The 26254-nt window shown below is 51.1% G+C and overlaps 1 protein-coding gene across 1 annotated transcript; it reads right to left on the minus strand.

Annotated features, from left to right (window-relative positions):
* Nucleotides 1-1148: 1148 nt before the first annotated feature.
* DDX23 (DEAD-box helicase 23) lies at nucleotides 1149-23601 on the minus strand. Its single transcript, XM_056120124.1, has 17 exons — nucleotides 23467-23601; nucleotides 15192-15397; nucleotides 14701-14805; nucleotides 11714-11807; nucleotides 11541-11606; nucleotides 10703-10841; nucleotides 9956-10089; nucleotides 9714-9826; nucleotides 8523-8666; nucleotides 8203-8428; nucleotides 7773-7918; nucleotides 5856-6033; nucleotides 4249-4491; nucleotides 3564-3715; nucleotides 3269-3377; nucleotides 2341-2515; nucleotides 1149-1960 (listed from the first exon to the last, which is right to left on the minus strand). The coding sequence occupies exons 2-17, from the start codon at nucleotides 15395-15397 to the stop codon at nucleotides 1737-1739; spliced, it is 2454 nt and encodes an 817-aa protein (XP_055976099.1). The 5' UTR covers nucleotides 23467-23601; the 3' UTR covers nucleotides 1149-1736.
* Between the last annotated feature and the right edge of the window lie 2653 nt (nucleotides 23602-26254).

Here is a 26254-nt window from a genome sequence, read left to right on the forward strand (position 1 = left end):
CCGGCCCCACTTCACGTCATCACTAATAAACATCCTGCACCGCCGCTCGGCTCCTGTCTGGGTTTGTCAGCTCGGGGCGCGGAGGCTGGAGGTCGCGTCCCCCACCGAGGACCCGGGGAAGGAAGGGAACGGGATGGAGCAGCGGGAAGTGCTGTTCTTGGGGATGCCCCACCCCCACCCCACGCTCAGGGCCTGGAGGCAAACCCTGAGCAGCACAGAGAAGACTTGTTCTAGGAGGCGGAGAAGCCGAGTCACAGCATCGCAGGCCAGAGAGGAGCCGCAGCTTGAACTTGTTCTTGCTCCGGAGGGCAGGAGCAACATCTGTTTTTTGGTTGGGGGCCACACCCAGTGGTGCTCCCTGGTTCTGCACTCAGGAATTACCCCTGGTAGGGCTTGGGGGACCACGTGGGATATCAGGGATCAAACCCAGATGAGCCGCATACGAGACAAGCACTCGACCCACTGTACCGTTGCTCCAGCCAAGAGGAAGACAAACACACTACCCGCTGTACAATGGCTCTGGCCCCAGGGTAGGAGCAATACTGGGGGGCAGGGGGAGGACCCAGGTGCTGCAGCGCTCACAGGATCCTCACTTGGGCGGGCAGACTCCGCCCATCACTCCTGAGGCCTGTGTCCATCTCTGTGCACCCTAAGCAAAGGGACAATGACAAGCGGAAGTGACAGGTGGGAGAGTGACAAGTGAAAGTGAGTGATGGGTGGGGGAGTGAGCGAAGGGTGAGAAAGTGAGGGATGGGAAAGTGAGTGACATAAGGAAAGTGACGGGTGGGGGAGTGAGTGAGGGGTGGGACAGTGAGCGATCGATAGGTAGGAGCGAGTTGTGGGTGGAGAGTGACAGACAGGTGGGAGAGTGGCCAATCCTGCCTCACCTCCCGGCATCGCACCGCTTTCCTCGCTTTCCTCGGTGGACAGGCTGGAGCTCTGCGATCTGCGGCCGCGCAGGGAAGCGCTGTATCGGGGTTCTGCCACCACTAGCTCTGCCATTGCCTCTGGGCCTCTGGGGGCGAGAGCAGCCCTGACCCGGGGTCTTCTCTGTCATTTTCTTTCATGCCATGAGTCCACCTGCAGTGACCAACATCTTCTGAGGTACCAGGGAGAACCCGGAGCGCTGAGGTAGAAGCAGGCAGTCGTAACAGTCATGTATTTATTCTCAGAACATACAAACTTATCTTCTCAGCGAATAGAAAACAGAAATTTCACTCAGTGACAAAGATGGACACAGCCAGCTCACCCTGTCCCCACAACTACTAAAAAAATTCCCTGGGTGAGGGACGCCTAGAGTGCACAGCACCCCTCGGCACGGGCTGGCACGGCTCTCGGCAACGCTCCCGACTTGTTCTGCGATCCAACAGGCAAACGGCAGGCGAAGTGCCGAGGGCGCAAGGCATGACCACGTCCTCGGTACCAGGCCCCTAGGTCATCGAGGGCAGCGGCGTGGCGGTGGCTTACACAGCTCGGTCTCTGCCAGGAAGGTCCCTCCCGACAGCTGCCGCCTGCCCGAGAAACTGCCGGAGCTGCCAGGCCGACGCCACTGCCGAGGCTGCCCAGGGAGGCAGGGAGGTCTAACGCCCTGGCGGCCGGTTTGCCAGCAGCTCCTCTCCTCGCGGCCCCACACCCAGGGCAGACTGGGCAGGAAGCTGCTTGTTTCTGAAGTCCCCAGACTGAGAGTCCTGAAGCAGCAGCTTCGGAGCATGCCCTGAACCCGGGCGACAAGTCCGTCAGGCAAAGATGGTCTCTTCCCGGCGCTTCTTGGTAAGGATGGTGCCTGGCTTGTGCTGGGCATCCGGGTGGTTGGCGAGCTCAGGGGGGCAGGAGGACACTGGGCTCTCCAGGATGGCCTGCTTCAGCTCGTAGAACACCGCAGAGTCCTCCTTGGTGAGGAAGGTAATGGCCACACCACTCTTGCCCGCTCGTCCCGTTCGGCCAATGCGATGGATGTAATCTGGGCAGGGGAGCAGCAAACCAGTCAGGGCCTGGGCCAGACAGATGTCCGCCACTTCTGAGGGCACCCCCCTCCAGACCACACCTCCAGGCAGGAAATGCACTGTGGGACCCCCTACTCCTCCACAAAACACGAGGGCTGCTCAGCGCGGACCTGCCTCCCCCCCAACACACACACACACACACACACACACACACACACACACACACACACACACACACACACACAATGAAGACAGTGTTATCTGCGGTGAACAACCCCGTGCACAATAAACAGCAGGTACTTCTCCCACCGGGACTAGCTCCCCACGGAGGCGGCCACAGTGCCCCAAGTTCGAGCCGAAAGACCCGAGATGGCAGCGTTTCAGATCCCCCACTGACCTTCAATGTTTTTGGCCATGTCATAGTTGACGACCATGGATACATCCTGAATGTCGATACCACGTCCTGCCACGTCCGTCGCCACCAGAATATCCTTGGCGCCAGCCTTGAGGTTGGAGAGGGCGAACTCACGCTGCTCCTGGCCTTTGCCGCCGTGCAGGGTACAAGCGTTGTACTGTCGGGAGAAGGTGAGTGAGCAAAGAACCCGAGGCCAGGGAGAGGGCCTGGGGTCAGAGGGCAGCAGAGGGCAACGGAAGGACACGGGAGAAAGAATAAGTCACGCAGAGCAAGGGGAGGCTAGGGCCCGAGAGCGAGCACGGGAGGGCGGGTGCTGGCCCTGCACGCGGCCAACCCGGGTTTGATCCCACATGGCTCTCTGAGCCCACCAGGAGTGATTCCTGAATCCAGAGCCGAGAGTAACCCCCCGCACCCTCTGAAGGAAAAGGGGAGAGCAGCGGGCAGGGCAACGGGAAAGCATGTGCGTGTGAAGAATTGGGCACGTGAGGGGCTGCCAGTGGGTGAGGGGAGAACGCAGGGACCCCCCAGTCGCAGAAAGCTGAAACACTAAGTGGAGGGCAACATCCCTCCCCTCAGGCCCTGGCATCCAAATTCAAAGCCACGGAGGACCCACACCTCTCCCGCCCACATCCCCCTCTGCAAACTCTGCCCAGCTCCAGGCCACACCTCCAGGGCCTGCTGCCGCCACTGGGAGGTCACATCAAACCTCTCCAGGCCCGGCCCCCGGGGAGGAGGAGCCGGGCACTCCGGCTGCACCAGTCGGTTTTCCCCGGCAGAAACTGCTCGTCCCCTGGCGCCGGCTGGCCGGCTACCGTGAGGTCAGAACAGAGCAGCAAGAGCCCGGGGGACCTGGCTCGCTTCAAGCAGCAGCAGCAGAGAAACTGGATTCTGTTCCCCCTGCCAGACACACCCCCATCTTCTCCAGGGACTTGGCCAAAACATCACAGCCCTTCTTCTGGTTGACAAAAATGATGATGGGTGGATCAAAACCTTGCTCCAGTATTGCCAGCAGCTTTTTCCTGGAGAGAAGAGAAGACGAGACGCATGCTACCTCGCCCCAGAGGACAGGCCCAACCCCACGCTGCAAAGGCAGGGCCGCCCATGGCTGCGGCACCCAGACGAGGCAACGGCCCTGCACGCGGCAGAAAGACCACCCTCCAGCCACACTCACAGGGAGCAGCCCCCCGGCTCAGCGCCCCCCGTACCTCTTCTCTGACTCTGACATGAGGAAGACCTTCTGTTCCACACGCTCATGGGGTTTGCCTGCAGAGCCAATGTACACCACGGCGGGGCGCCGGAGATAGCTGCGGGCCAGACGCTCCACAGCCGGCGGCATGGTGGCCGTGAACATGACGGTCTGTGAGAACGGGAGGCTCAGCCACGGGCCGCGGCCAGCCACATCCCACCATCACCGAAGGCAGCACAGCACCGGCCAAGGAGCACAGAGTGCTCTGCACGGGGAGCCTGGGTTTCATCCCCGGGACTACAAGATCATCCCCCCCGACACACACCTGCCAGAGCTGCTGAGAGCAGCCCCCAGCACCGAGCTAGGAGACCCCCACGCACAGCCAGGTGTGGCGCACGCCCCCCTCCCCCGCAACGCCAAAGGAAGGATCTAAAATGAACCACGGCGCCAACCTGGACGGCCTCTGCCTTCCCACAGCCCCCCTGCCAGGACTCGGGGCCTCTGTCCCTCCCTTAGGCACGCCAGACGGCGGTGTGACTCTGGACTCATTTTCCCAGCTGGTTACACAGCAAGGACCCTGAGAGGACTCCACAGTCTGCCTATTACTCCATTAGGGAATGCATACTCTCAGCCACGAGGGCAAGGGTGGCTTCAGGGCGGCTTTGGGAACCCGCTCTGTTTCCCAGTCCAGGGAAGCGCCTTACTTGGCGGTACTTATGCTTCCCGGACTCGAAGTTAGCGAGCATCTTCTCGGGGTCCTCTGCTTCATCGGTGTCTGGCTTCTGGTTGCTGACAGGCATGTGCTCCAGGATCTTCTGGACATCGGGCTCAAAGCCCATGTCGATCATCCTGTCTGCCTCGTCCAGAACCACATAGGTGCAGCGGCTCAGCACCAGGTAGCGGTTCTCCAGCACATCGATCAGACGCCCAGGGGTAGCGATCACAATCTGGGGGGGGGGGGGGGAATGGAAGGAGAAGGACATCACACATGGCCCAGCAGGAATCCCCGACTTTTCCCTCCCGTCAGCTAGTACCACGGACCCCCCAATCCTAAGGAGCCTGGGCCCTAACCTCCAGCTACGTTCGACAGTGGAAAGTTTTAAGTATTGTCATAAAATCACCGTTATGGTCCTGGATGTATTTTAGGGTAAATGGGGTCTCTGGGTAATGTTCAGGGCATAGACAAGGGGACGAAACCAGAAGGATCTGTCATAGATGCAAGAGAAACTAAGACATACTATGGACGGACTGTATAAAGGAGTTACACTAAGAAGTCAGCACAAACTTTGGGGGACAGAGGGCTGGGGCACAGCTACTGGTGCTCAGGGCTCACTCCTGATTGTGTCCTCAGGGATCATTCGAACTAGGGTGAACTGTGTGCAGGGGAAGTGCCTTACCGCACTGTCTCCCCTGTCCCGGAACACTTAATTCTAAGGCAGATTTCTTTTTCTTTTGTTTTTGAGGCAGCCAGCAATGTTCAGTGGTTTCTCCTAGTTCTGCACTCAGGAATCACTCATGGAGAGCTTGGGAACCATAAGGGATGCCAGGGATCAAGCCCAGGTCAGTCTCGTGCAAGGCAAGTGTATCCACTGTACCATCTCTCTGGCCCCTGAAGCAGATTTCTTCAAAAAGAATAAAGTTCTCCGGATCCAGGGAGGTGGTACAATGGGTCGGAATGCATACTGTGCATGAGGGAGGCACCACATAGTACTAAACCACGCTGAAGTGACAACCCACTGGGGTAGTATGTCGGTGGGAATCGCCCCTGAACACCAGGTGTGGGCCCAAAACCAAAATACACATTAAAAAAAAAATCTTTTTTCAGAATAACGCTAATAAAAAGTTTTCCTCCCCAGCTTAAGGCAACACCTAAGTCCTGTATGAACAAATGAAGACTCTTACAGACATGAACCTGGCGTGCTCGCTGGCAGCTGCGTGTGACTATCTGCGGCTTTTTGGATTTTTGGTCCACACCTGGCTCTGCACTCAGGAACTACTCCTGGCAGTGCTTGGGGTATGGGATGCTAGGAATCGGACCTGGGTCGGCTGCACGCAAGGCAAGGCCCCTTCTCACTGTACTATTGCTCCGGTCCCATGAAGGCAGGTTCGGGGCCAACCTCAGCTCCCTCCGTAACGGGAAAGCTCTGTCCACTCTCTCAGTGGCCCTGAGAGGGAAAGTATGTGCCATGCTACCCTCGGTGTGTCAACACAACAGCACCTGCAGATCTGTCCCGTTCTTCATTTGACCGCATATATGAAAAACTAGAAACACCCCACTCCCTGCAAACAGACTGCCCCAAGGAGAACAAACCTCACAGCCCATGCGCAGCCGGAAGCCCTGGTCTTCTCTGGAGATGCCACCAATGACGGCCACGGTGCGAATGCCCAGCGGCTTCCCGAACTTGATGGTCTCTTCTTCAATCTGCTGAGCCAGTTCTCGAGTGGGCGCCAGGATGATGGCATAAGGGCCCTGGTCTGACTCCTCGATCCTGTAGTCAAGGGGACACCCCAGTTTCAAGAGCTCTGGTTCTTAGCTAACCACCAACAGGGGCAGGATAAGGTCACTCTTTTTTGAGGGGTGGGGAACCCTCCCAAGTGAACTCAGGAGACCCAGCAGCCCCACCAGTGATTCTTGGCCAGCCAGGCCCCTGGTGCAGTGCAAGGTCTGAGGGTGCAATGCTGCTCAGGACCCACCAGGGCCAGCCCGGCACTGCTGGTGACCCTAGGGCTCAGGGGCCATGTGGTGCTGGGGATCCAACCCAGCCCGGGCGCTGGCTATCTCCTGGGCTAAGGGCAACTATGGAAATGGGGAGTGTGGCAGAAAAAGGATATAATCGTCTCCTTTATAAATAAAGACTTGGGTGGAAGAGAAAGCTCAAGGGCTAAGCACATGAGGGAAGTCCAGACTGATTCCCAGCACCAAATGGTCCTCCAAGTACTGCCAAGAATGACCCTGAGACGGGGGCTGGAGCCACAGCACAGCGGGTAGGGCATTTGCCTTGCACGCAACCAACCCAGGTTCGATTCCTAGCATCCCATACGGTCCCCTGAGCACCGCCAGGAGTAATTCCTGAGTGCGTAAGCCAGGAGTAACCTCTGTGCATCTCCGGTGTGACCCAAAAAGCAAAAAAAAAAAAAAAGAATGACCCTGAGCACTGCATCAGGAGCAACCTCTAAGGACTGTTGGGCGTGGTCCTCAAAAATAAAAACAACAAAAAGAAGGAAATAAGAGACTCTTGGATGAGATAGACAGCCCAAATGGCAGGGCACGAGCAAAGCATGCACAGCGCCTTGAGTTCAGCCCCCAGTGTCCCATGGCCCTGAGCACCACTGGGTAGTTCTGATAGTTCCCCCTCCCCCGTCACTGCCAGGCCAGAGCAACACTTGTCCCTGGACCAGGCTGAGTATAACTGGGAGTAGCTGCCACAGCCCCCAGCATCACCGGATGTGACCCCTGCACTGTCAGCACTGTCCTCCCGTTGTTCATCGATTTGCTCGAGCAGACACCAGTAATGTCTCACAACAAATTGTGAGACTTGTTGTTACTGTGTTTGGCATATCGAATACGTCACGGGGAGCTTGCCAGGCTTTGCTGTGCGGTTTGAGATACTCTCGGTAGCTTGCCGGGCTCTCCGAGAGGGGCGGAGGAATCGAACCTGGGCCGACCGGGTTGGCTGCATGCAAGGCAAATGCCTTGCCCACTGTGCTATCGCTCCAGCCCCCTAAATGTGGTGTGACCCTGAAAAAAAAAATCCAAGGGGCTGCAGAGATCAAACAGCAGATAGAAAGCTGCCTTGAATGTGGTCAACCCAGGCTGAATCCCCAGCATCCCCATATAGTCCCAAGCTACGCCAGGAGTAATTCCTGAGCGCAGAGCCAGAACTAACCCTTGAGCATCATTAGATGTGGCCCAAAACCCAACAAATTCAGAGACTCCATGTCACTGGGGCTATGGCCTTTTGGTAGGGTTTGTGCCTCACATGACTGAGGCGCTGGGTTTGATCCCTGGCTTCCCAAAAAAAGCAAGCGGAAACTTCAAGAGAGTCAACTACTCCAGGGGATGACCTCTGCACACAGAATAAAATATAACTCTGATTACCATTATCCAATTATTCCCTGGGTTTAATTATTTCCTGGTGTGATCTCCAACACCAGAAACCAAAACACTTGCCCATTTCGCCTTTCCCAGCCAGTCACACCTGCTCCAAGGGGTGTCAAGGGAGCCCACCTGTCAATTTTGGGAAGTGTGGTGATCCAGACCAACAATGGGATGAGGAAGGCCGCTGTCTTGCCACTGCCGGTCTCGGCCACACCAATGATGTCACGATTCTGGAGCCCAATGGGAATTGCCTGGCGCTGGATAGGTGTTGGTTCCTGAACGAACCAGACAGCAATGAAATTATGCTCACAAAGTGGGCATATATGCCAACACAGCAGGACACCAACGACAGAGGAATGGGTGCCCAGAAGAAACACAACCTCCAAGGCCAATGCTTGTCAAAGGTCAATGCTGACCAAAGACCGGAAGTGCGAGACAATGTCACCCTGGCACCCAGCAGCAGAGAAGGCGTGAATCGAGGAACCAAGTTCTCTGATGCTAATTAAAAGTCTGCAATAAGGACATGGCAGGTCTTCTGAGCCCATCTGCCCCTCCTTACCTTGTAGCCACACTTATCAATGACCTCCAAGATGTGTGGGGGCAGAGAAGAGTCTTTCCAGGATCGGATGGGATTAGGGATCTTGCCGCCTTTGGTGGTGATGCTGTAGTCCTCACGGAAGATTCGCCAGTCTCTGTCCGTCATCTCATCTAACTTCTTCTGAGACCAATGTCGATCATCCCAGCGCTGCTTGGCTTCCTTCTTACGAAGTTTGCGGAGTCTGGCCCTGGAGCAGGACACGAGGAATATGTGGACTTGCGTCTCACCTCCTTGCTGGAGACCTGGGGATCTGCCCAGCCAGCCCGGCTCTGCCCACTCACTCCTCCTGCTCCTTCTCTTCCAGGGTCCGCCTCTTCTCCATTAGATCTCCGTAGAAACGTGATTGCTCTCGCTTCTGCTGCTTAAGGTCAATGCCTGCAATGAAGCCGCGCCCCAACAGCTGTACCTGGTGCCGTTCTTTGTACCTGCAATTAAACCCGAGAAGGGAAAGGAGAAGGAATTGTTGCACCTGGGGAATGGAAGGACAGACTGGTACAGAAGAAGTACCAGTTCCTGACTCAACAAGCTGCTTCAGCCAGGATCCCAGAGTCTCAGAAACAAATCTCGGAAGCCAGCGGCTTTTGGCAGAAATGCATCTGGACTCAGCATTAGGTTACTAGCCCCGGGTCACCCCAGGTGGGAATAGGTTTCGTGCCTTGGTCTGCTCCCCCTGGCGGCTTGGGGTCTGCCATCTTCCAGAGGCCTATGGACAGCCAGGTAGGGGCTAGTAGTAATGAGACACGTGGAGCCTCATGGGATGGGGGTGGGGCCGGCCTTTCCCTCCCCTGCCCGAACGAGACCCCAGTCACGGCTCACGATTGGGCACTCTGGCTACTCAACAAGCTGCTTCAGCCAGGATCCCAGAGACTCAGAAACAAATCTCGGAACCCAGTGGCTTTTGGCAGAAATCTCTCCAGATTTAAGATTTATTAAGATTTCAGAATTCCAAAATAGCGCGGCCGTGCAACCTCATATGCTATGCCATTATCAGCAATAGAAAACAGATTGTCTAATGTTGCCTTTTCGGCAGATCTGAGTGTTGGGGCAAAATCCCAAATAATAAGGTGGGTCTGGTGTCGAAATATTGAATGTAATCAAAATAGCGAGAGAGTAATGTGGAAACCATCTGCCTGCCACACAGGTAGGGGGAGGGTGTGGGCTGGGGGGTACACTGGGGTTTTTGGTGGTGGAAAATGTGCACTGGTGAAGGGATGGGTGTTTGTTTCATCAATGTCTGACCGAGACTTAAACCTAAAAGCTTTGTAACTGTTCTCACGGTGATTCAATAAATACATAAAAATTAAATTAAAAAAAAAAAAGAAATACCAGTTCCACAACCTGGTGTGGATCGCTCCTCACTCAGAAGGCTGGCGATTAGTTTGCCAATTTTCTCAACCCTGTTTATCATACATCTATCGTCACAATCGCCAGGTCGCTCTAAGAACTGCCTCTGTCTGTCCAGAGCCACTCACAGGGGGTTGTAGTCAATGGACGTGTCCTCAGATGCATCCCATTCGAAGACAAACTTGCGATCGTTGAGGTGCCTCGTTCTGCGTCGCTTCTTGATGCCACCTAGGTAGCGCTCCTGCCCAGAAACAGAACCCAAATCCCATTAACTCAAGTCCCAGATCTGAAATGCAGAGACCAGGACAGCCAAATCCTTAAATCCCACTTTCGTATGTGATGGAAGTGAAGACAGGGTCAGTGCCTGCACCTTAATGGCATGGAGCTCCTTGCTCTTATCCTTCTCCTCACGAATCTTCTGCCTCCCTTCCTCATCTTCGTTTCCATTTGTCTCTCGCTCCATCCGCTCCCTGCGCTCCCGACGTTCCCGCTCCTGGGGGTCTTCTGCAGAACAAAAGCAAAGATTTTGAGAGAACTCGGTGGAAAGCAAAAGGAGAATCCAAAAAGAATCCAAAAAGGGGAGGTTTGTGAAACACCAACAGAGACCTCAAGAAGATACTTTCTCATAAATCTCTCCCACCCCTTGTTGGGAGGTTCATCTCAGGATGGGAAATGCGTGATGAGAGTAAACTATAGACCGAACAAGATTGCCACTCAATGCCTCTTTTGCAAACCACAGCACTCAAAAGGAGAGAGATAACAAAAGGGAATGCCCTGCCACAGAGGTAAGGTGGGATGAGGGGATGGGGGGTGGGAGGGATACTGGGACTGGTGTTGGTGGAGAATGGGCACTGGTGGAGGGATGGGTATTCGATCATCGTATAACTGAAACCCAAGCACAAAAATTTGTAAGTCTACAACTGTACCTCATGAGGTTTCACTAATAAAAATTTAAGAAAAACAATAATACAATTAAAAAAATATATATGTATATCTCCCACCCTTCCGTCTTCCAAACTCCAGCGCAAACAAGCTTCCAGCTTCCCAGAGTGACGTGACCATGCCATTACCCCTCTGTCCTCCCTCCAGGGACACACAGCGAGGGGAGGAAACGAACCCAGCATCTTCCGGCCCAGGTCTTGGAACTGTTTCCTTTTCTTCCTCTCCTCTTCCAGCATCTTCTGCCGCTCTTCCACCTCCTGCTGCCGGCGCTTTAGAGCTTCAGCCTCTCTTTCTGCTTTGGAGAGGAACTTGGGCTACAAAACAGACAGAAACTGTAAACAGAGAGTCTGAGAGTAGGACAGAACTGACAGGAACACGGAAGGCAGTCTGAAACATTGGCTGAGGCGTTAAACCTGGAAAAAAAAAAGAAGCAGGGGTCTGGAGCAATAGGACAGCAGGTAGGGGACCTGCCTTGCCGCAGCTGACCGACGCAGGTTCGGTTCTCCGGCATTCCGCATGGTCCCCCAAGCACTGCCAAGAGTCACTGCTGAGTGCAGAGCTAGGAGTGAGCACCAACAGGCATGGCCCAAAACAAAAACAGAAATAAACAAAACCCCAAAAAGAAAATGAAGTGGGCCTAGACCCCCATGTGAGCTATTTGCCCTCCAACATTCTCCTTTGTGGAACCCTGACTCTTAGGACCTCAGAAAGGGACTGTATTTGGTGACAAGGCCTTTATAAAGTAATGCGAGACTTCAGGACAGACCCTAATCCAATCTGAGGTCCATGAAGAAGACATCTGCATGCACAAGTTGCCAGAGCAATCCTGTACAAAGAACGAGGTGACAACGGAAAGACATGCATGGGCGAGCCCTGGGCGCCCGAGCGGAGACAAGCCTGCTGCCTGCTGACTTCACACTTCCAGCCTGCACGACTGTGAGCATGTGCGTGCCTGCCAACTGTGTTCTTCTGACCCAGGCCAACCGGCACATACACAGACCCGCCCTTCTTACCTTAGCCTCAGCTTCTTCCTCGGCCTTTTTCTTGGCCAGAAGTTCCTCCAGGGATAGTGGCTGGGCCTAAAGAGAAAACAAGCGCTTCAGCCCTAGAGGCCACCCCCTCTGAAGGTCAGCAAAGCTGTGCTTGAACTGCAGGGGGAAATGAGACAGCCCGTCCACATCTTTACCTTCGGCTTCTTATCACCATGCTCGTCTTCCTCATCCTTCTTAGAGTCTCTGTCTTTCCGAGATTTAAAATCTTTTCCTCGACCAGGAGACAAACTGTAAGGAAAAGGGAAAAGAGAGGTCCAAACTGCTCTTTCACCCCAGTGTCTGGATGGGACTCAAGCTGGGCCCCCCAAACAGGATAGAGTATTCCCCTTACTCAACAGGACTGGTCCATGGCCATCCAGCATGGGCGATGCACCCTGTGCTGTCAGGGTCACTCTGCCAGCTCAGAATCCAAACATGATCCCACCCTACCTGAGTCTCCTTTTCCAAGACTAATAATTTCTGCTGGGAAGTGGGGCTTCACTACCGAGGTCAAACATTTTTCCTTCAGGGCTGGAGCAATAATACAGTGGGTAGGGCATTTGCCTTGCAAATGACTGACCCAGGTTCAATCCCTAATATTCCATATAGTCCCCAAGGCCACCAAGAGTGATACCTGAGTACAGAGCCAGGAGCAAACTCTGAGCATCACTGGATGTGACAAAAATATGTATTAAAAAAAATTTTTTTAGGGGCCAGAGAAAGAGACTGCTCAACTGTCTGATACCAGCCCCGCATCTCTCTCTGCACTGCACAGGGCAAGGAGTAGCCCCTGAACACTGCCACGGGTGACGCCCCCCCCCCCAAAAAAAAAAGTTTTCTTCAAATAGCAGTTGCTTACTGAATTAACTCTGTAATTCTTAATGACTTTAACCTGTACCCCACCCTCCTACCCCCTTCCCAGACAGTTGCCTATCTTTTTTCTACCAGCCCTTTCCCCGCATCTATTATAAGATTCTGTCCTCACCTGGGGCCTAAAAAAGATGGTACAGAAAAGTCTCCAGAGGAACAAGATACTGAGGTACTGGCCCAGCAAACATACATTATACATCCCAAGAAAATATATAACGTATATATCACTAGTCTTACGATGGCTAAAGAAATACTTGGGACATTGGAAGCTTTTTCAAAAATAATTTCTAAGTTCTCAATCTGTACCTGTGAGGCAAGTGCATCAGCAGTCTGATGGCACCATCAGGCTTTCAGATACCCCAAAATTGCTGCTGTGCCTTTGGCCAGACCCCAACAACTTGGGGCAAAGTTTACCAAGAAAGTAAACGGCCAAAAGTTAGATATGTGGGAAACACACCCACAAACCACCTCCGGCTCAGCTATATAATTGGAGGCATGGCCTCTCTGGCTCCTGATCAAGCTGCTCAATGGCCATGATCACAGAGACTCAGAAACAAATCTCGAAACCCAACGGCTTTTGGCAGAAATGCGTCCGGTCCCTACAGTAGGTTGCTGATGCTGGGCCAACCCAGGTGGGAATAGGTTTCGTGCCTTGGCCTGTTCCCCCCGGTGGCCCAGTGGTCGCCATCCTTCAGAGGCCACTAGGACAGTCAGACTTGGGCCCCCAGTGACAAGACACGCAGGACCTCACGGGATGGGGGTGGAGCTGGGGCTGTCCTCCTCACCCCAATGAGACCCCAAGTCATCTCCCACGAACGGCCTCTATGGCTCCTGATCAAGATGCTTAACGGCCTTGATCCCAGAGATTCAGAAACAAATCTTGAAACCCAGCAGCTTTTGGCAATGTGTCTGGACCCCGCGGTAGGTTAGTCACCGGGCCACCCCAGGGAGGAAAGGGTGTTGTCCCTCCGCCTGCTCCCCTCTTGGCAGCTCCGTGGCCGTCATCCTCCAGAGGCCATTGGACAGTCAGATCTGGGCCCGCAGTGATAAAACTTGTTGGGCCTCAAAGGATGGGGGTGGAGCCAGTCCTGGTCTCCCCGTCCCAACGAGAACCCAAGTCATCACCCACGAAAGGCCTCTCTGGCTCCTGGTCAAGCTGCTTAACGGCCATGATCCCAGAGACTCAGAATCAAATCTCGAAACCCAGCGGCTTTTGGCAGAAATGCGTGCGGACCACACAGTAGGTTACTGTCACCAGGCCACCCCAGAGGGGAAAGGCTGCTGTCCCTCCACCTACTTCCCCCTGGCGGCTCGATGGCTATCATCCTCCAGAGGCCATTGGACAGTCAGGTTTCGGCCCGCAGTGACAAAACTTGCTGGGCCCCACAGGATAGGGGTGGAGCTGGGCCTGTCTTCCCCACCCCAATGAGACCCCAAGTCATCGCCCACAAACGGCCTCTCTGGCTCCTGATCAAGCTGCTCAATGGCCATGATCCCAGAGACTCAGGAGCAAATCTTAAAACCCAGTGGCTTTTGGCAGAAATCCCTCCAGATTTAAGTGTTAAAATTTTGAAATTTCAAAATCGCACGGCCACTACTGCCGCCACGCGACATCATATGTTATTCATAACCAGCAATAGAACACAAATTGTCTACTGTTGCCTTTTCAGCAGATCTGAGTGTTGGGGTAAGATCTCAAATAATAATGGTGGGTCTGGTGTCGAAATATTGAATGTGATCAAAGTGGAGAGAGAGTAATGTGGAAATCTTCTGCCCCACAGGTAGGGGGAGGGTGTGGGGTTGGGGGCATACTGGGGTTTTTGGTGGTAGAGAATGGGCACTGGTGAAGGTACGGGTGTTTCACTGTATGACCGAGACTTAGACCCAAAAGCTTTGAAACTGCTCTCATGGTGATTCAATAAATAAAATTATAAAAAATGGAAAAAACAAACAAACGAAAAAAAATTTCTAAGTTCTAAGAGGAAGTGGATGCTCAAAGGGTTATGACCTAAGTGATTATGTATTTCTAAAGATGATGTATGCTTGGATCCCCAGATACTAGTCAGGACTAGACCCCAAGCTCTGCTGGGTACAGCAAACAAGCATACAAACAAACAGAAAGAAGATGCAAAACACAGGCCTGCCCTCAACTAACTGCAGGATTACTTTAAGAAAGTTACTTTTCCACAAAACCAAGCAGGCTCAGATGCAGAGATGATGAGTTGGAATAGAGATGAAATATGCCCGAAGGCCACCTTCAGCTCCTGGGTACCTGGATCGTTTGCGATCCTTGTCCCGTCTGTGCCCATCCTTATCCCGATCTCGGTCCTTCTTATTCCGGTCCCGTTCCTTATCTCGTTCTCTGTGCCGTCGTTCTCTGAAGGCAAAATATAAAAAATTACTGGGTATTTGCAGAGTACTCTGCTTCACAGCAGCACTAAAAGATTGCCATGCTCTTTTCTAACCAACGTAATATATTTACAAATTTGGGGATTATTTCCTGGAAAGTTATAAAGGAATTCTAAGATTTTATCTACCAGAGTTGAACTGCATGAGCTGTATTAATGTCAATGATTGATCACAAATCATGTGAACAGAACTATCTTTCTGGATCACTTTACAAGTCCCTTCTTAAAGAGTATGACAAGTCCCTTCTTAAAGAGTATGAAAGACAATGTCTTCTGTACAGGACATTGTAAGAGCCAAGGAAGAAGACTGAGACACTCTCCCATCATAAAGAACAAACAAAGAAAGTGAATTTACCTTTCTGTGGACTTGGATCGGGACCGGGAGCGAGAACGGCTGATTCGTCGTCTATCCCTTGACCGATGCCGCTTCCTATCTTTAGATGGGGAGGACTTCCGGTCCCGGTCTCGATCCCGCTCTCTGTCGGGAGTCCGAGACCGCTTCCTTTCCTCCTTGGAAGGTGATAACTCACGGTCCTTCTTGTCAGCCAGCTCTCCTGCCATCTGCCATGGTGAGAGAAGTCTTTATGTATTAAGTTGTGTTCAAAAGTGTTTAGAGGGACCGGGAGACAGTCCAAAGCACTGCAGTGCGTGGTCACCTGAACAACGCTCTGGGAGTAGCCCCTGAGCATCACTAGGTATGGCCCAAGAACAAACAAAGAGCCACAAATATTCATATATAACTTACTTATTCTCAGAATAACCCTAGATAAGGTTGGTAAGAACCCTCTCTACCAATATTGCTTGCCAACTTTGTAGATAAGGAAAATGAAGCTCAAAGTAACTTCACAGAGTAACTGACTCCACTCTCATTCACTCTACTATTCCCTCCGGATTTCTTTTTGAAAGAATACAGTGAGCTAGGAAGATGGTCAAAGGGTTTTGCATTGAACGTGGAGCCCAGGTTGAATCCTGGTACCACTTGATTCCATGAGAACCACTGAGAGTGGCCCCCAAGCACAGCCAAAAATTAAAAATAAAAAGTAAGTATATAATGACCATCCTTATTTTTATAATTAGGCTGCAAGAATATTAAAAGAAACACTAGTGAATAAAGAGTGTACTAGTTACCTCTAGAAATATCTTCTACTGTTTACTTTAGGACTCTATTAGGCTGCCAGCCCACTAGGATCAGTTAACATATATATATATATATATATATATATATACACACATATATGTATATATATATACACATATATATGTGTGTGTGTGTATATATATATATATATATATATATATATATATATATTCAGGAACACAAGTTCTCAGGCCAGAGATGTAAAACAGGGGTTAAGGCGCTTGCTGTGCATACAGCCAAGCCCAGTTCAATCCCCAGCATCACATATGGTCCAAGCACTGCCAGGAGTGATCCCTGAGTGCAGAGTCAAGACGAAGCCCAGAGCATCACCAGGTGAGTACCCTTTCCCCCTCTACCCATTCCCCACATACACTAAACAAATAAGAAGTCATTTTAAGGTCAATTTTTAAAAGCCTCCCCCCCATTTTCTTTCTTTTTTTTGTTTTGGAGCATCACCTGGTAGCACTCAGGGGTTACTCCTGGCTCTGTGTTCAGGGTCACTCCTGGCAGTTCGCAGGAGATCATGTAAGGTGCTAGAGATTGAACCAGGGCTGCATGCAATCAGGCACTTTACCCGCTGTACTACCTTTCTGGTGCCAAAAGCTTAACTTTTGAGATCAGGCATTATAATTAGCACCCCAAATAAAATCTAAATTTAATGGGAAACCACTGTTAACAATATTGTAAATCACAGAACGATCAGTACAAAAAGTTTTCAAAAATATAATTTTATAAATGAGCAAGCATGATAACCTCTCATCATCTGCACTGCAAAACATAATGCCCCAAAGTAGAGAGAGTTTGGGGAATATTATCTGTCATGGAGGCAGTGGGAGGCTGGGGTACATTGAGGATATTGGTGGTGGGGAATGTGCACTGGTGGAGGGATGGGTGTTTGATCATGAAACTCAAACATGAACTCTTGTAACTATAACTCACGGTGATTCAGTAAAATAAATTATATACATATATATAATTTTTTAATAGTCATAGTAATATGTAGACACTCACTAAATAATCCATTTTAGTACCTGGTATATATCACACTGATATATCACACCGGAGAGAAAATACAGTGGTTTGCTTGATTATCAACCTAATATTTGAATCTCAAAATAACTCTGAGACACAAATGTAGCAACCTTTTTTTTTTTTGCTTTTTTTTGGGGGGGGGTCACACCTGGCGATGCACAGGGGTTACTCCTGGCTCTGCACTCAGGAATTATTCCTGGCGGTGCTCAGGGGACCATATGGGATGCTGGGAATCGAACCCGAGTTGGCTGCGTGCAAGGCAAGTGCCCTATCCACTGTGCTATTGCTCCAGCCCCTCTTTCGTTTTTTTATAAATGAGAAGTCTAGAAAACTCAAGTCTTCTCAGAGTCTGGATAGGGATATATATATAATTTTAAATTGAAAGACAAACACAAAAGGAAATTAAAGGGGCCAGTGGACAGAATGTTTGCCCTGCATTCAGCTAACCTAGGCTTAATCCCCAGCAACATGAAGCAATGCCAGGAGTGACCTGTGAGGGGGTAACCTGGGCTCAATCCCCAGCAATTCCTAAGCAATGCTAGGAGGAATCTGAGTGAAAAGCCAGGTGTTCCGGAAAAACAAAAACAACTCTGATTATGCAAAGGGGAAAAGTCGGTGAAGTGTGACCAAGAGTACACAGGAAACAGATCCAAAATAAGAATGCACAGACACTCTGGTATTTCTTTTTCAGTCTAGTGCCATGAGATTCTGAGGAGCTTCTGAGACCATTACATCTACTTCAGGTAGGAGCAAAAGAATAGCAAGTCTGACTCTGCCTCTACTACATCCACTCCCTCCTCTTCCTTCTCCTCAAGTCTGGAATCATTTCTGCGAATTTGTTTTATCTCCAAAAATCCAAGCTGGAATATTAGTTTCCTAAACTAGCTGGAGCGATAGCACAGCGGGTAGGGCGTTCGCCTGACAAGCGGCCAACATGGCCGACCCGAGTTCGATTCCTCCGCCCCTCTCGGAGAGCCCGGCAAGCTACCGAGAGTATTCGATATGCCAGACACAGTAACAACAAAGTCTCCAATGGAGATGTTACTGGGCCCGCTCGAGCAAATCGACGATCAACGGGAGGGCCTTTACCTTTTACCTTTACCTTAAACTAGCTTGTAATAGCCCTTTCTGTCCCTGCCGCATAAAGGAAAAGTTGCGATTTCTGTGGTTCAGTGACTATGACCTGGGGAAGTTCGACTAGACACGAATTCAGGTGGAGAGGAGCCAAATCATTAAAGGTAAAGAAATCTGGATTTTATGGAACTAGAGAGATAGTACTAGGATTAAGGTGTTTGCCTTGCACGCAGCCAATCCTGGTTTGATCAAAACACATGGTCCCCTTGGGGGTCTGGTGCCGCCAGCAGGTCAATCTGTACCTGTGAGGCGAGTGTATCAGCAGCCTGATGACACCTTCAGACTTCCAGATACCCCAAAATTGCTGCTGTGCCCTTGGCCAGACCCCAAAAACTTGGGGCCAAGTTTACCAAGAAAGCAAACGACCAAAAGTTAGGTATGTGGGAGACACACCCACAAACCACCTCGGGCTCAGCTATAACTGGAGGCATGGCCTCTCTGGTTCCTGATCAAACTGCTTAATGGCCATGCATGACCCCAGAGACTCAGAAACAATCTCGAAACCCAGTGGCTTTTGGCAGAAATGCATCCGGTCCCCGCAGTAGGTTACTGTCGTCGGGCCACCCCTGAGGGAAAAGGGTGCTGTCCCTCTGCTTGCGCCCCCTTGGCGGCTTGGTGGCCGACATCCGCCAGAGGCCATTGGACAGTCAGGTTTGGGCAGTGAGAAGACATACAGGGCCTCACAGGATGGGGGTGGAGCCGGCCCTTTCCTCCCCACCCCAACGAGACCCAGAGTCACCGCTCACGAACGGCCTCTCTAGCTCCTGATCAAGCCATTTAATGACCATGATCCCAGAGACTCAGAAACAAATCTCAAAACCCAGCGGCTTTTGGCAGAAATGTGTCCAGTCCCTGCAGTAGGTTACTGGCGCTGGGCCAACCCAGGTGGGAATACTTTTGTGCCTTGGCCTGTTCCTCCTGGTGGCCCAGTGGCCGCCATCCTCCAGAGGCCACTGGACAGTCTGGGCCCACAGTGATGAGACACAGGGGGCCTCACGGAATAGGGGTGGAGCCGGCCCTATCCTCCCCATCCCAACGAGACCCCAAGTTGCAGCCCACGAAACGGCCTCTATGGCTCCTGATCAAGCTGCTCAATGGCCATGATCCCAGAGACTCAGAAACAAATCTCATAACCCAGCATGTTTTGGCAGAAATCCCTCCAGATTTAAGGGTTAATATTTCAGAATTTCAAAATCACACAGCCACTGCTGCAGCCACGTGACATCATATGTTATTCTTAACCAGCAATAGAAAAGAAATTGTCTACTGTTGCCTTTTCAGATCTGAGTGTGGGGTAAAATCCCAAATAATAATGGTGGGTCTGGTGTCAAAATACTGAATTTAATCAAAGTATAGAGAGAGTAATGTGGAAATCATCTGCCCCACAGGTAGGGGGAAGGTGTGGGGGTGGGGGGTATACTGGGGTTTTTGGTGGTGGAAAAATGGGCACTGGTGAAGGGACAGGTGTTTCATTATATGACTGAGACACAAACCCAAAGCCTTGTAACTGCTCTCACGGTGATTCAATAAATAAAATTATAAAAAATAAAAAAACAAACAAACATACGGTCCTCTGAGCAGGTGTGATCTCTGAGCATGTAACCAGGAGTAAGCCCTGAGCACCCCCTGGTCCAAAAACAAAGAAAGAAAAAAGAAACTTGGATTCCATGGTTTTCATTGAATTTGGATTTTAACTACATTAGGAACCTTGAAAGTGTGTTCAATTGGAAATTATGTGGCCAGAGAAACAGCCTGGCTTCAGGACTGACCTCAGAGAGAGGCTGGCAGCTGAGTTACTCCAGGTGGGCCCTGCTGCCACTAGATCCAGATCTCTGGACCCCCAGTGGGATGGGGGCAGATGAGCCCCCACTCTGCCAAAGACTCAGTGTTCTACCCACCCATATTCGGCTCCTGTTGCTGCCAGAGAGCGGCCCAGCTTCACAAGCGATAGCAGAGGGACACCAGAAAGACCCCTGCAGCTGGGCGTCCCAGCTCCCACGCCCCTCAAGCAAACAGCCGCATGCGCAGTGGCATATCTCCAAATTTTACAGAGCTGCAGAAAATTAGATGGGGAAACTGAGTAAAGCCCACTCAGTGAGTGCAAACAGTAAGAGAAGGTTCAACTCGCCCCTAACAGCTCAGTAAATCCTCAGGCCATGATTTTAGCAACACCGTTATGAGATGTATGTTGTAAAAAGCAATATAAAGGAAATTATTTGTAAGGGAGCAGGCTTGGGGGTGTGGGTGTGAAACTGGGGAACATTAGTGGAGGGAAGGGCACATTGGTGGTGGGACTGGCGTTGAAATACTGAACACCTGAAACAACTGTGCTGTCAACAACTTTGAAAATCGTGGTGTTTAAAAAAAGTTTCATTCAAGGCTAAAAAAATATTTGGAAATTCTGTGATATTTTATATTTTTAAAGAATCCCTGGGGGGGCTGGAGCGATAGCACAGCAGGTAGAGCATTTGCCTTGCATGTGGCCGACCCGAGTTCAATTCCCAGCATCCCATATGGTCCCCTGAGCACCACCAGGAGTAATTCCTGAGTACAGAGCCAGGAGTAACCCCTGTGTATCGCCGGGTGTGACCCAAAAAGAAAAAAAAAAAAAGAATCCCTTTGGTATCTGGCAAGAAACTACATAGTAGGAGGATAGGTAGCTAGCTCAGAGACTGCAGCTTTTGACTTGCTTGCAGGAGGCCTGGGTCTGAGCTCCAGCACCACGATGCCCTCAGCACACAGCAAGCGCTAGTGGGAGGGACACCCTGAGCACAGAGCCAGGATCTCTGCTGGGCAGAGGCTCACCCTCACCAAACTGAGAAAATACACAGCAGGGAGAGTGCAAACAGAATGAGTGACAGTGCTATCAGAGTAGTCCAGCCAAGAGATCACAGGCGCTTGCTTTAGGGAAGTAGCAACAAGATGGAAAGAAGCTGACAGCTTCAGGGTCTACTTTGGCAGAACCGACAGGGCTGACCATGAAGGGAAAAAGGGAAAGGGGACACAGAGACAGCTCTAAGTTAAGACCTTGGCAATGTAATAGTCCGTCGGGCCACTAGTGACCAGAGAAGACAAGGAAGGAATAAAGTTTCATCTTGGTGATGTTGAGGGTCTGAGTGGTAGGAGTAGGAAAATCAGGTAGTGGGGCCAGGACATTGCTTAGTGTGTTGCACTGCGTCCCCTGCAATCCAAGGCACCAAGCCGCTCCACAGAACCTGGCCCCTCAGCACCATCAGGTATATGGTCCTGTCGCGTCCCAAGCACCGCTAGGGGATGCCTGGTGAACACCCTCCCCAACCCCCATCTCCAGAACTGCTGGACCCAAAGCAGCATCACGTGACCGAGGCTCTGGCTAGGCTGGCCAAGTATTACCCTGAGTGGACCTAGGATTCCCCGCTAGTGGCCATTAGAGAAAGTCAATTTGAAAATGAAATGCTGGAACTCGGAAAACAGTACGGTGACAAAAATTTGAGTTCAGTACACAAATTACTTTTAAAGTCATAGACATTACATAATATTACTTAAGTTGGCGGTATGTGACCACGCATCACTCCATGACAGAGACAGATTCTGACAAATGCAACGTTAGGTGATTTGCCAGATCTATAGAGTACAGCCTACTAGCCACCTAATTACATGGTATCACTTTCTGGGACCACTGTCATATTGTCTGATATTGACCAAATCATTGCTAGGTAACACATGACTGTACGGAAAAAAATAGATCAGAGGAGGCCCCAAGATTAAAGTCTAAACAATGTAATATTTAGAGGTCAGGCACAGAAGGAGCCAAAGAGATAACTCGGATGAGGCTGGGTTCCATCCCCAGCCTCACATGATCACCCCAGAAGCAGTCCTGAGCACTGCCCAGAAAAACAAAACAAAAAGGAAAGAAAAGACAAACAAAACAGCAGTGAGAAAAGAGAAGGGGAAAAGGAAAGTCTGGCCCCAAAGAACCCAAAACTGAGTTTCAAGAAGATATGGACCTAACTGACAAGGCTGAGAAGATGGAGAAGTGACCCTTGCATTCAGAAAACAGATGGGTGGTGGTGAGCTTAGAAGTTGTTTTGAGAGCTGAGGGCGAAGCCTGAGCCCCATGCATTTAGAAGAGACTGAGAAGTGAGGATAAGAGTAGGTGACTCTAGGGGCTGGAGTGAGAGCACAGCAGGTAGGGCGCTTGCCTTGCACAAGGCCGACCTGGGTTCGATTCCCAGCATCCCATATGGTCCCCCAAGCACCGCCAGGAGTAATTCCTGAGCGCAGAGCCAGGAGTAACCCCTGAGCATCGCTGGGTGTGATTCAAAAAGGAAAAAAAAAAAGGAGTAGATAAATCTAGCCACCTGTTATTACAGGTTTCGCTGGACACAAGGGCCTGATAATCCGACCGCTTCCTAGACTTTGCTTCCTACCAGTTTCCTCACAAACCTGCAGATACTGGAAGGGCAGGGCAGATTTCTCTTCTCATGCAAGGAAGCATTTCTCAAGCTTCCGCTGCAACACGAAGAAGGCGAGTGCCGGGTGCTATGTCAATTACGGAAGATTAAAAAAAAACACCAAAAACCAGGTCAGCCTGTGCAGAGAACTTCCCGAACAACAGAAGGTAGGCGATGGGGGCTGGAGCCATAGCACAGCGGGTAGGACGTTTGCCTTGCACGCGGCCGACCCGGGTTCGATTCCCAGCATCCCATATGGTCCCCTGAGCACCGCCAGGGGTCATTCCTGAGCGCAGAGCCAGGAGTAACCCCTGTGCATCGCCGGGTGTGACCCAAAAATGCAAAGAAAGAAAAAAAAAGGTAGGAGATAAGCACCAAGACGATGGGACACCGAGGGGCTCCCTTTCATGTGTAAAGGTGACTCAGGAGGACCGTCGGGAGTGGAGCTTGCGCATTTAAGTTTAGGCGGAATTGGAAGGTGTGCGAGGAAAAGAAGTCAGAAAAAGAAAAAACCCAGGAGGAGGTCCAGAGGCGGGAAAGAATAACTGGAAGAGAAGCCAGGGATCAAGTTTGGCCGGAGTTAGGGGGAGCCACGAGAAACAAGGGGCAACCGGATCACGCCGGAGCATCACGGGTGCGGGGCCCCGGGGGGCCGAGGACCGGCGTGCGGCCCCTCCCGGGGTCCCGGCCCGCGCCCCCAGGCGCCGGCGCTCCCGCGGGGGCCCGAGCACCTTCGCTCCTCCGCTCCGCCCGACCAAGCTTCCGGGGCTCGGGCCCCGGCCCCGCAGCGTTCTTCGGTCGCCACGGAGCGGAGGCAGAGGGACCACAGCCCCGCCACCACACTCGCCCTCTCTGCACGGTCCGCGGTGCCACCTCCCTCGCCCGCGACTCACCCCTCTGAGTCTGAACCGCCCAACGCGGCCTCAACGTCGCCGAGCAGTCGCCATCTTTCCTGTTTCCTGGTCGCCGAAATGCCGCCCCGGCCGCGCGGCCCGCTGGGAAGGCGAGTCCCGGGTGCTCAGCGGCCGGGCGGGCCGACGAGGCGAAGAACTACCAATCCCAGAATGCACGGCGCGGGCGCCGGCCGAGCCGCGGGGGCTGCCGGGCGATGTGGTTCCCAGCGCGTTTGAGCTGGCTGGAGGAAGAGTTTTGTGGGTTTTTTTTTTTTTTTTTTTTTTTTTTTGGTGTGTGTGTGTCCTTTTTTTTCCGGCCGCTCTACCTTCCTGGAATTTAGTGGTTTTCCCAGAAACTGCAATTGATGGAATTGATGCAGTTGATGGCCTATGCTTACAACGAGAAGTTTAAGGACTTTTTTAGTTATAATGAACACGAGATTAGAATTGATTACTTAACTATTAGTGGAAAGACGAGATTTTTGTGTCTTCACTGAATCATTGGCCCTGTTTTTTGTTTTGTTTTTTTTTCAGGTGGACAAACTGAAGGTTAGTAGTAGCCAGGGTAGGCCTGTGCGATAGTATAGCGGGTAGGGTGCTTGCCTTGCAAACTGCCAACCCTGGTTTCATCTCCAGCACCCCGTATCAACCGGACTTGATCCCTGAGCACAGAGCGGGTGTGGGCTCCACCAGGTGTGGCAGCCCCCCAGCCCCCGCCAGTAGCCTACTATTTTACAATAAGAGTGGGATAATTATTCATTATCCTTATTGCGACATCTTATTATGATATCTTATTATTCCTACTTTGGACACACTGGCAGGCTACCGAATGTAACCTGCCCACACGGCAGAGTCTAGCAAACTCCCCGTGGCGTACCCAATATGCCAAATACCAGTAACAATGATGGGTCTCATTCTCCTAAAAAGCCTTGAATATAGCACTTTCTTAAAAATCTCAGGGCCAGGATGAAGGAGACGTTACTGGGGCCTGCTTGAGGCAATCGACGAATAACAGGATGGTCGTGATTCGGTGGTGATTTGTGAATTATTCATTGCGTGGGATAGTCCCAGATTTAGGAGGACATATTAGAAACCATGGTGCAAATAAATGCCTTAATCCTAGTTATTGTGAACACGTTGTGGATAATGTGTTCTCGGAACGGATTCCAAGGTCTTCTAAAACAGCATTCTTTTATTCTTTTTTACACCTGCAGACTAGTCCACCAACCAGCCATTATAATTTAAGTGATAGGCCAGTGGTTTTCAACCTTTTTTTTTAATTGATGTTTTTTCTTTACTTAAAGACTGTGGTTTACAGAGTCGTTTATAATACAGTTGTTACAGTCATTCAATGTTCCAACACCAATCCCGCCACCTGAGTGATCTTCCCTTCATCATTGTCCCCACTTTCCCAATCATCCTCCATGCCTGCCGCCTTAGCAGGCACAAAATAATTTATTTTATATTGCTTGAACACAGCCATGCTCAAGGCCACACTCTACACGCTCGGATGAGCCTCACGCGTGAAGGAACCGGCAGAGGAACCCAGGTGCATGGGTCCGGGGGCTGAGATCTCCAAGCCTGCTCAGATCAGGACTGGGCCTCCTCTACCCAGATCCCCCATTTTCCAGTAGCTAGGCAGTTACACCCACAAACTGCCCCCAGCGCCATGAAATCCCATCAGCAGCCAAGATCCAGAGACTATAAAACAAAGCTCCTGGATGCCAGGCCTCTTATAGTCTAGTTCTCGTTATTGGAGAACTCATCATGCTACCGAGAGTATCCTGACATCACATCAGAGCCTGGCACGCTCCCGTAGCATATTCAATATGTCAAAAGCAATAACAATGATGTGTCTCATTCCCCTAACCCTGAAAGAGCCTCCAATGCGGCACCGTTAGGAAGGATGAGTAAGGAGAGGCTGCTAAAATCTTAGGGCTAGGACGAATGCAGATTTTACTGGTACCCACTTGAGCAAACTGATGAATAACAGGATGACAGTGATACAGTGATTGCTTGTTACAACTAAATGGCTAACAGAATTATCAAAAAGCACCACAGTAAAAAGGATCACGATCACGATCAACATCCTGTTGTTCATCGATTGCCTCGAGCAGGCCCCAGTAACGTCTCCTTCATCCTAGCCTTGAGATTTTAAAGTGCCATATTCAAAGCTCTTTCAGGGCTAGGAGAATGAGACCCATCATTGTTACTGGTATTTGGCATATTGGGTACCCCACGGGGAGTTTGCCAGACTCTGCCGGGTGGGCAGGCTACATTCGGTGGCCTGCCAGGTTGTCCAAAGTAAAAAGGAAATTTGTGAAAATACTTACACCTCACCATGGAGTTATTAAGTCCTTATCTGAGGGTTTACTAAACTGTTGTTAGTTGAGCCTTCTGTATTATTGTTTCTGTTTAATGGGCTTAGCTGGTTTCTCTGTTATTTTCCCATCTTGTTTGATGTCTTCCAAATGGAGTGCTCCATATTGGAATGTCATTATGGTTTTCAACCTGTCTATACCTGGTAACCAATAGTGGACAGTGTGTTGGGGAATATTGTTCTAGAAAGATCACTGAGATGTAGCATGTGTTTCAACATCTTACTGGCATCCCGACTGCATCATAGCCTTTTGAAATCTGACTAGGTGGTGAACTAGCATTATAGTGTTTCTTCTTCTAGTCCCTTTCTTTATTCTCCTACTCAGCTTTTCATCCCCAAATCACGTTGTTTCTCTTTGGATTTAGACTTAATAATCTTCTGGTACCTCCCTATCAAAACAAATCAGAA

The sequence above is a fragment of the Sorex fumeus genome, unplaced genomic scaffold, assembly GCF_029834395.1.
Source record: "Sorex fumeus unplaced genomic scaffold, SorFum_2.1 ptg000042l, whole genome shotgun sequence".
Taxonomy (NCBI): domain Eukaryota; kingdom Metazoa; phylum Chordata; class Mammalia; order Eulipotyphla; family Soricidae; genus Sorex; species Sorex fumeus.

Bases quoted from the DNA above. Each gene is read 5' to 3' on its own strand.
- DDX23 (XM_056120124.1), bottom strand. From the start codon at position 15,397: ATGGCAGGAGAGCTGGCTGACAAGAAGGACCGTGAGTTATCACCTTCC. The intron at 8,667-9,713 runs GTGAGTGGCTCT...GTTTAATTGCAG, and splicing joins TCCATTGACTACAACCCCCT to GTACAAAGAACGGCACCAGG. The intron at 3,716-4,248 runs GTAAGGCGCTTC...CCGTTCTCACAG, and splicing joins GGAAGCATAAGTACCGCCAA to ACCGTCATGTTCACGGCCAC.